Genomic DNA, 10,470 nt, shown 5'->3' with positions numbered 1-10,470 from the left:
CAGGTTTTGAAAAGCAGTCCACTGGTCTAGATTTCGAAAATGTTGGACTCATTATGGACAGATTAAAAACAAATGATCAAAATCAATACAGCAGAACCAGAGATAACACCTTTTTATTCCCTATATTCTTTTCAAAACCTAGCACCTACATTACCCACAATGCAGTTTAGCCACAGAGTGACATGACTGGAGGCAAATTATCAGATTATGCTACTTTTAGACATGCAGCAGTACTCCCCAAGACCTTTAAACATACTTTAATGTGTAAAATTGGTGGAGTTACCCTTTAAGTCGCTGTTCTAATATTTGAAATTTGAAAATAAAACTAGTTTCCCATCATATGTTTTCCAATCAGGTGGCTGAATGACCTTTGGTATTTGGCTCACAGGTGTCCCTGAATATCATAGGGTATACAAGAAAGACTTTAGCAGGGACAGCTTCAGCAGAGATGATCAAAAGAAATATCATTTTGTTTAAGATAGTAATAAAAGTCATGTACATTTGTATTTTATTCATAAAAATGTTGTTGGTGCATACACGTGACAAGGATAGCACCAAAACACAGACAGAAGCAGGCAGACAGGATGAGTTCGATGATTTATTGGGGAAGTAACAGAGTCACAAGACAAACAAGGCTGTAGTCCAAAAAAGCGATCCAAATAGGTAACTATATCAAAATAAGGTTAGTCAGGTGCCTCTGCAGCTCACTTGGCAGAGTATACATGAACAAATACTGTGTCCTCGAGGCAGCAGCCAGTTTGGCGAAGAATCATGAGGATCAGTATTGTACTAAAAACACATAAAATGGTTCATACAGCTCATATGGTGAACCCCCAAGATCCCAAATTGGTTTGAAAAGACAATATTTACACCCCTGACATGTGGTTGAGCTCATGTATCCACGCTAATGCTTTTATAGCTTAGCAGCTATACAGTGAAGATTTAGGCTTTTAAATAAAGTCTTTTAAAATCAATTTGGGATCTTGGGGCTTCCAGAGATTTAGATTATGCCGGAAACTTCACCCGATTTACCATCTGCATTAAACTGATCCTTTAAGTAATTCATCGTGTCAGTTTTAGTTTTGTTAGAAGATACATTCGACAACGCTGCACTTCAGCATCACTACACAAAGAAAATGTATTTTTGACAAGAATAAAAGCAGACGTTTATTATGATTTAGCTCAAGTCTCAGCAAAATGGGTTTTCTCACTGTGTGGAGACCAATGTCTGGAAAGACACGTTAGAGTGCTTTGATAAGGTCAGCAAAAAATGTGAGGTACAATTCTGTAATATGCTCTTAAAGAAAGAGATACAAGAGATACAAAGAACTATGATGTTTTATATACTTTCACAATCAGTTTGTGATAAACAAAAAGAATACATAGTGTAATTTAAAGGAGAGAGAATGAAGGAAATGCCATGTCTCTTGGTTTGTCCATGGCTCCCAGATTTCCCAGTTGTCGTATAGTAACGTCAGACAGGAAGTAGGCCAAGAACCTAAATTAGACTGTAATTAGGCCACAGACCCCATCTGATAAGGTTTAAATCCAGGGAGTGAATCCAGAGAGGAGTTTTTACTCATATGTGATTTAGTAGCCAGTGATCCAAAGTGTAGTTGTTTGATAAAAGACTACAACAATATCCATTTTTAGATATGCACCAATGTGGCTAATTCTCCTCAAAAACCTTTGTGAATCTTCTCTGTGATCCTTGGCACTCACAGTGGCCTTGTTTTGGGACTTGGTCATATCTTTTCAGCTTTACCTGGACATGGGCCATTAGAGCTCTGTTCAAGTAAAAGTACGTCAAAGACAGTTTGTTGAGGACACCTTGAAGAAAACATATATTCCGGCCTCTTTTTAAAACATTAAACCTTCAGCATGTATAAAACATTGCCTCACAAAGCTGACCCTATTAAATCAGTTTGTCCTTCGTTCGTTGGCTCAGCGTCCACGCCTGACTCAACTTCAAAGTCCCTTTATCAATTACACGTGCTTGCGCCATCTTATCTATCCGGCCTCATTGCTCTCTCTGTATGCGCCACCTCTGTGCTCTCAGATCACAGGCGACCGGTCTCCGTGTAATCATGACGATTGTACATAAAACCAAGAAGACAAAGTGGGCGGAAAAGTGTTTTTCTACCAAGCTTCACCTCTTTGAAATGAACTCCCTTCATCAACTGATGAAGCAGAAAGCAAATCTGACTAACTTTGTCTGATTCACAGATACTCATTAAAATCTCTGTATTACAACACACACACACACACACACACACACACACACACACACACACACACACACACACACACACACACAAATACACATACACCTGTAGGCTACATAAAGGACTTTGTTTCTTCTATTGTTTGTGTTATATAATGCTGTGCACGTGCATTACGTGCAAAGTGCTTTACAAGGAGATACATAAATAATAAATAGATAAAAACACAAACAAACAGCATTGCATAGAATGACAGAGTGAATTATCATCATGAAGAAGCCTCATCGTAGGCTGAGGAAAAGAGATTTTTAGGTGGGTTTTGAATGGATCAGTCGAGGGGAATGATTTAACTGTTTGTGGTAAACTATTCTGCTTTCAAAACTAATTTAAGAATTAGAGTCAACAAGCGCAGTATGAATAAAATAATCTTAAAATCAATCCTGAACAGGGGAGATACGGTCTCTTTTCTAGGTACCAATGAGGATTCTCGCTGCTGCATTTTGAACCAGTTGCAGGTGTGACAGGGCTGACTGACTGATTCCTACATAAAGAGAAGTGCAGCAATTGAGGCAAGAGGAAACTAAAGTTTGAACCAAAGTTTCTAATTCTTTAAAATCCAAAACATCTTTTTCTTCTGTAGTAATAACAGTCAACTGCAGAACTAATACTGCAGATGTTTCACTATTCATCTGAGAGGCTTTGTCGGTTCTATTGATTAAGACTGCCTGCTGGGTAGTCCTAGACATTTAAACTTAATTCCAGCATGATACTTTTTGCAAGATGGCTTCTTATTATGTCTTCCTGTTGTTCTCCCATCAAAAATTGATGTTTAATAAAGCCTAATTTCCATAAATACTGTCGAAAAAGTATTTTTTTCTGGAAAATACAGTGACAGATTCATTTCTAGGAGACAAAATACCACCAGCAAGATGATGAAAACAAAGAATTTCATCATTCTGTGGGAGTGTAGACAAGCCCATAATAAATCAGTAATAAATTATAATAAACATTCATTATTTTAAAAGGTTACGCATTCCTCCGACTAAATATTCATCAAGCTCTCACTCTGTTCTGCCAAAGCACAGCATGCTGCATTTTATTAGAATGATCAGCTTGCGGTAACAGATGAATCCTGATTAAAACTCGACACTGCCATAGCCGGACTGTTCACATATCTTCCCTGAAACCTGCAAATATGTCTTGAGAGCTAGTAAAAAATGAGATGAATTGGACATGACAAGATCAGCCCACGTGCTTGCCACCGATCAGATGGCCATGACACAAGCATTTGAATTCAACCTTCTCTTAAACAAAAGTGACAGTCTTAAATAAATGAATTAGATGAGACAAAAGATTTAAACACTATTTCCCGCACAACCTGCGAGCATCCTGGGATTATCGGAGTGGGAATCTGACTGCAGGGCAAGATGAATCTTATCAGCTGCTTATATATTCTGGGCTCTGCCTCAGAGCCTATATCAGTAATTACAATTTATCAGGACTGAGAGTCAAGGAGCCGATGAAGATCACAGCAGGAGTGGAGCTTCTCTTTCGAAAAGATTTCACACAGTTTGAACTCAACAAAGAGCAAAGAATGCAGCGTTTTATTTTCACATGGTTCCACAATTTATTTGCATTTTTGTCCAGCTCTCCACGTACACACAATAGTAACACAAATAGCATGGTACTGTAAACAATGAGTGAACATACTTTTTAGGTTTCCCAAATAGAATTCTTTTATCAGGTCAGTTGGCTGTTCTCTGTTTTATAATGGAAATGTGCCCAGGTAATTGTTAATTGGTCAATCATGTTAATTAGACATGATCAGTTTTTTCACAATTGGGTTTTACATCGACTTTCACAGTTACCATATGTCCCTTTGTTGGCCAAATATTAGACACACTGCCTAAAAGAAACTACTCTAAGATGTTTGGCAACTTGTAAAACAGAATCTCTGCAAGGCCACTCGGAGCACTTTCTGCCAAAATGGATCAAGCATGCCTACGTACAATCAGCTGTTGTAATACAATTGTTACAACATGTAACAACCATATTTGCACAACCATTAAGATTATAGAGTTACTGGTAAAATACATTCAGAAGGAGGTCAGATAACACAAGACCAAATCTTCAGTTTGTGGAGGCAGAGAGGGAGACAGCATTAACTCCGGTCAGAGTATCAGGAACCTAATCCTCCACTGGGTTGTGTGAATAATGCACTGAAGGATCCGTGTCTAAATGTGACTAAATGTTAGCAATTATGGTCCACTGGGACGCTTTGGGACAATGCACAAAAAAAAAATCATGAATGCCTCGTGGTGTAAGTGTAAATCTTACATAACTTCAGGGCTGAATAAATATTGGTCTTTATTTTTGTGCAGGAGTTAGAGAAACAGAAATAAGAGATGGCTCGCTTAAGTAATGTGTGCTCACAAATATTTGGTATTTGATGTCTTTTAACGTTTTCAGCCCTGACTCCATTGTGCAGAAATGAAAAGAAATACAGAAGAAAAGAACTCAAAAGCTATTTTCTTCCCTCGCTATGTGTCAGCTGACCTTGAAATAAATGGTGTAAAAGAAAATTAAGTGTGACGTCCTTGTGAAAGAAATAAAGCATATTTGCTCCAGTGGATAATTCTTAATTTCTAGTTCTACCTGTTTTGGTGATCAGTGCTTTTTTGTTTTGCATTTCATGGAAATGTGTGTATGAGGTATGATCTTTATCATGCTGGTAATTCAATAACCGTCTGTGAATGTTGTCCTTTGTTAATTTGTGACCGCATTTGTTGCCGAAGCAGCCATTTTCAGTAGAAGCTAAATGATTTTGAGTACTTTTTTTATTTTTTCTGTCAATTTATACTTGGCCGAGAGTCTTACGAGTATCAGGGAGGGGAAATTACTGCATCATTGTATTGTTAAATTCAAGGCAAGCCTGCTTTTGGTTTCCACATTTACACAACATATGGCATCATCAACAAACACAATCTGACGGCAACAACTTGCATTACAATTAAAACACTAGAAAAGTCATTTGAAAGGAAAAAAAAACAAAAAACAAAAGTGAATCAGCACTAACGTAGTGCATAGAGCATCTTGTTTATTCTCAGAAATTCAAAAAAAGGCTGTTTGTTTACCCAAAGGGCTTGTGACATTTCCTTTTACAAAGATCCAGCACTGATGAGACAAAGTCAAATGTCAAACGTTCTGGTGTTCCACCTTTGAATGCCATGAGTGACTGTTGGCTCGAGATGCTTCGTCTCACTCACGACACAAATACGAGACAGATAACAAGGTGGTCCCACAGAAACACGTCCAAAATCAACACTTGTGGATCCACTTTGTCTTTGCCTTTTAGGCGTCCTTAAGTCTTGTGTGTTGAAAACAGTGCTTCAACTGAGTGTTCACATTGCTAGCAGTTAAAAAAAAAAAACAGAGGTCCATTTATTCCCTATGTCTAGAGACCTTTTATCTCATTTTCATTATTCATGTTCGGCTTTGGTTCCTCTTCTGCGGGGAGGAAAGTTGGCTGCAGCCAAAAATTCAGGGCTCCATCGCCCTTCAGCAGCAAATCATGTGCGCTGCATTTTGCGATACAGTTGGCACGACAGCCAGCTCAAACTGGCCAGCAATCAGTGGTGTGTGATGGACGTGCCTGCTAACAATCTGAACGCAGTCAGGAGTCTGTCCAAGGCTGAGCGCGTCCTTGTGAGGTATAGCAGCCTGGTTACATATCCATGTCACCGTCATAGGCCAGGGTCAGGGGCTTCTGCGGAGGAGGAGACGTCTTAGTGGTTTTGGTCGGCTTACTGAAAAAAAAAAAAAAATAATAGACAAGAAAGAAAAGCTGACAGGGTATCTGACTTCGCAGCACAGAGCAGCCCAACTTGATTTCAGCCTCTACAAAGAATTCTATTATCTGATACCAGCAGCACACAGCAGACAAAATATTGTGAGGAATATAACTCATACTTGACAAGGTGCTTTTTCGGGGGAAGCAGGTGGTTAGGAATTTGCTTTGCTTCTCAGTGTTCAGTCTGTTCTCATCTACAACGTGTGCGACCTACAGCTTTTGTTCTTGGAAATTGCACAGTGAAGAATCTCGTAAAGAATGTAATATGGTACGTACCAGACCAGGAATGATAATGCAATAATGAAGAGTATTAAGATGAATCCAACGGCAGTCACGGCGTAAACCCACAGCTTTACTCTCCCATCTGTGCAATCAAAAAGCAGATTTAATACAAAGTTTTAAACATACGTACGTCTACATCTTTAGTCTGGAGATCTTTGGAACTTTTTTCTAACGTTTCAGAATAAAGCAGTAGGTTTATTCTCTTTTCAAATATACTGCAGAGAAGAGCAACTATTTTTATGATCCATTGAGTTTTTTTTCTTTTACAGCACATAATGATGAACCCAAGTAAAAACATTGACCTAGAATGGATTCCACCCCCAGCCCACTGATCCTAGAGCTACAAAGGCTGCATCAAAGGCAGGAATGATCTCAGGCATGCCGGCTGAGCTGTAAAGATGATTTCCATTTCAGTACCTGGGCCAACAGGTCGTAAGGTCCACTCGTTGAAGAGGTCCTGAGCCTGAGACGGCCCTGGTTTTAATCTTCCAGAGTTGGTTTTCACATCCGCCTTCTTGTTGTTGTCCACCCCCGGGGTTCTGGTGCAGTAGTCCAAGAAGCCGTGTGTGGTCATCACTTCAGTGTAACCCTTCTCACACCCACACACACCGCTCTGCATTGGGAGGAGGAAGAACATAATTTACAGCCAACACAAGACACCTGCAATCGTTACTTCCCATTAAAACGAAACACTTCTGACAGAACAGTCTGCCATGTATAAGGACCAGTCTGTTTTACTCTACTCTTTTAGAACTTTCTGTTATCAACACAGGTTGATTTATTCAAACAGTGACATTAAGATGTGCTCGTCAGGGGGTAGATTACACCGAAACTTCACAGGCATTTCATCAGCATTAAGCATCAAAAGTGCAATTAAAAAAAACATGTTCAGTGGAGTAGGAGTAGAATAGAACTTTATCATCCACCACATTGGAAAATGTAACAAATGTGGCAGTAAGTTACATCTGAGACAGACAAACCAAAAAAAAAAGAACCTCAGACGTCCAGTGTGTAGGATTTAGGGGAATAAACAGAAAATGATTTTCATAATTATGTTTCATTAGTGTGTAATCACCTGAAATTAAGAATGGTCCTTTCTTTACCTTACGGTACGTGTCCACAGGGGTGTTGTTTGGTGCGAGGACATGCAAAGCTTTGCACACCTGACCAAAACAGGGTGCGCTCTCAGACAGACGCCACTCATGGGCCGTGTGCTCCAACCCGAACAGACAAATAATAGCTCAGCGAAATGTGTTTCTGCGGATATTTAGGCAGGAATTAAGCCATGCAGTTGCAGAAACTGTCTTCATTTTAACTCTACAATGTTTGGTGTTTTATAGTTTTTCAGGAGTTTCCAGAGCGACCTTGATTCGCATAAAGTAGCCAAAATAAAAAAAAGTTTATGCAAATAAGGAGAGAGCAACACAACACCTTGTGCATCGAAACACAACACTTCGCAAATGCACCAGAATGCAATGTATGTGTGAATGGGAAGCGAGGACACAATAGATCCTGTGGACACATACCTTTAGAATGAGCCTTTTATGATTACAGAGGAGCATGTACCCTTCCACAGAGTCTGCCATGTTACAACCCCATGTTTCTACAGTAGCCCCATATTACACAAATAACAACACAGATAAGACACCTAAACGAAGCATTAAGCATTAAAATATTGCACAGAGTACTGTGGGGCAAGATATGTGGCTCAGGTTGGGGTTTAAATAGCTGATTGCACCTGAAATAAAAGACTTCATTGACATATTTTAAGTTGCCAAAGACACCATGTAGTGCCTTTCAGAGTTCAGTCTCAAACTGAGAAAATTAAGGCTGAGAACAGACTCTATGAATGCTTAAAGCTTCATGTCTTGTCCTCACAGCACACTTCATCTGGGGCCTCCCCATTATTTCTTCTGGCAGCTATTCTTGCCAGCTTATTCCTGCAGTTGAGGTCACCAAACAAGTAAAGTGGGATGTTAAAAGACTCTCAATCAGGGTTTTGTGAACAGTTTCAAAGACCGAGTGTCTCCTAAGGAGATGAAGCTTCAGTGCAGTTACATGGAGGGTACTCAGAGGGGCAGTAAAACGTCAAGCTCAGGCTATAATTTGTCATTTTCATGGCTGTTTTCTGTGCGGTTTCCCCCCATCTAGGTGTAGTCTCTATCAGAATCTGAGCCCACGTCCACTGGTATTAATGCAATTATCCTTTAATGGCAACAAAATATGTTGTCCGTCAAAGTCCATTTAAATCCTCACCTAGAATGTGGTAGCAGCAGAAAAAATACACAGTGAGAATTACAGAGATCACAGCTGTCTTATCAAAGTACAATGATCTTACCGGTGTGCAGTGCGAGAAGGGTTTCGTGCACGGAGGATGGCAGTGTCTGACCGTGGTCGGCCTTTTCTGCGGGAAACAGCCCCCTGGAGAGAAACAACAGGTTCTTATTTCCGTTCCTTTACCCATTGATCACTAAATTAATGTACTGTCACACCTGATTAATGTGCTCAGTTGCCTATCAGAGTCCCTGATCAATCTGTGAACATTTTAATTCCAACATGGAAAATTGCATGTCAAAATATCAAAGAGTAATGCCTTGGGCTCTTGCCTTCTCTGCAGAGCGAGGTTACTCCTTCTGGGCCAGAAACACTTCCTTACAGCGATAAGATCACATTCACCCACTATTTACAGCACATCATCAAGCTCGCCTAAAGCTTTCATTCCCACAGCACTATTACCTTTGTTCTGTTTCTCTACGCCTGCTTTGCTTCCCACAAATACAAATGCATGATTATATTTATATGGATTGAAAGCCTCCCAGCTCAGAGTCTGGCTTATTGATTACTTATGTTAAGAGGGAGAGAAGAAATCAATAGAGGCTGCACTGCGAAAAGGCAGATCAAATAAGGTGTTAAATTCAACTAGAACACTATGCTAAAATTATTCTTTGTGTGTGTGTGTGTGTGTATCCACATCCATGTGCAAGGCCGCCGTCGTGCACAATTGTGAAATGATGCCAAGTGATTCTTTTGCAGGGGCAGTATAACGGATGCTACCTGTTGCAGGGTATAACTCATAAAAAGTAAACTGATATCATAACCCGAGATTGAAATTACAAGAGACATCACGTCAGTTTTTGTATCCACCTTTCTCACTTGTTTCCGAACATTTCAATTATTTCCTGAGCCAACAAGGAAATCGATTCTGAATGTATTTCAAAACCAGCTGCTACAACCACCTCTGCCAAAATCACCCGTGTGACAGCTTTCTCAGATGAATGAGAGAAGATACTCACTGTCATGGCAATGCTTACTAATTCCTCTGATCTGATACTGTAGCACATATCCATGTGATCTAGACTGAATTGAAAAATGTGACTCCGTGGAGCTGTTTGCCGTTCACACGATTCAGTTCATTGCGGCGGAACAAAAACAGAACTGGGACACTTTCAGCGCTGTCTGCATTAAGCCGGAGAGATATTCATATTTATATAAGAATGTGTGTCTGCGTGTGCTCCCGCAAGTGCTTCTACAAAACCCTCTAAGGTGGCCAGAACATACAGCGACTACTCACCTGTGACATTGACACCATCTGAGCGCTGACACCACACTGCTCTCACATTGTTGCTCCATCCTCCCGTCCTCCACTGGTAACTGTGGCATTTTCCTCCTGTAGAAACAGCAGAGACGATGCTCAGTAGCGGTTTGTTTTGGGAATGCAGGCCTGTCATTTGGCTCCCGTGGACAGTAACCACCACCTCTCCTTCTGCTTTGCTACTTAACATTATAAGACACATTATGTTTGAAGGGATAGAGAAAACGACACCTCCTCTGAAGCACTACACTACGAGACAAAGGTATCTTTTGGAGTAAATGAGATGGTAGAAAGTGGCTGGAAATGTATGAAAGACGCCTCTTATTTTATCCAAGGACGGCACTTATTTTCCTTTGGGGGAGCTATAGGGGATGATTGAATTGAAGAGAGTCGAAGACACTGCCTGGCTTTATGTATTAAAGGAAACCTATTGTGCTTTTTTGTTTTTTTCCTTTCCTTCGGTGTGTTGATATAGGTTCTTGTGCATGTAAAAGATCTTGAAAGTTAAAAAGGTCAAAGTCTGC

General features: G+C 40.1%; 1 protein-coding gene across 1 annotated transcript in view; it reads right to left on the bottom strand.

Annotated features, from left to right (window-relative positions):
* Window positions 1-3,824: 3,824 nt before the first annotated feature.
* Window positions 3,825-10,470, bottom strand: part of thsd7ba (thrombospondin, type I, domain containing 7Ba) — a 163,452-nt gene continuing 156,806 nt past the window's right edge. Inside the window, exons 24-28 of the mRNA XM_073473020.1 lie at window positions 9,926-10,021; window positions 8,693-8,775; window positions 6,772-6,967; window positions 6,349-6,436; window positions 3,825-6,028 (exon numbers count right to left, since the gene is read on the bottom strand). Coding sequence (XP_073329121.1) covers window positions 5,947-6,028; window positions 6,349-6,436; window positions 6,772-6,967; window positions 8,693-8,775; window positions 9,926-10,021 — 545 coding nt within the window. The 3' untranslated portion in view covers window positions 3,825-5,946. The remainder of the gene's footprint in view (window positions 6,029-6,348; window positions 6,437-6,771; window positions 6,968-8,692; window positions 8,776-9,925; window positions 10,022-10,470) is intronic.

The sequence above is a fragment of the Pagrus major genome, chromosome 9 (assembly GCF_040436345.1).
Source record: "Pagrus major chromosome 9, Pma_NU_1.0".
In the NCBI taxonomy this organism is placed as follows: Eukaryota; Metazoa; Chordata; class Actinopteri; order Spariformes; family Sparidae; genus Pagrus; species Pagrus major.
Note: the sequence above shows the minus strand (reverse complement) of the source record. Positions and strands in the feature narration are given on the sequence as shown.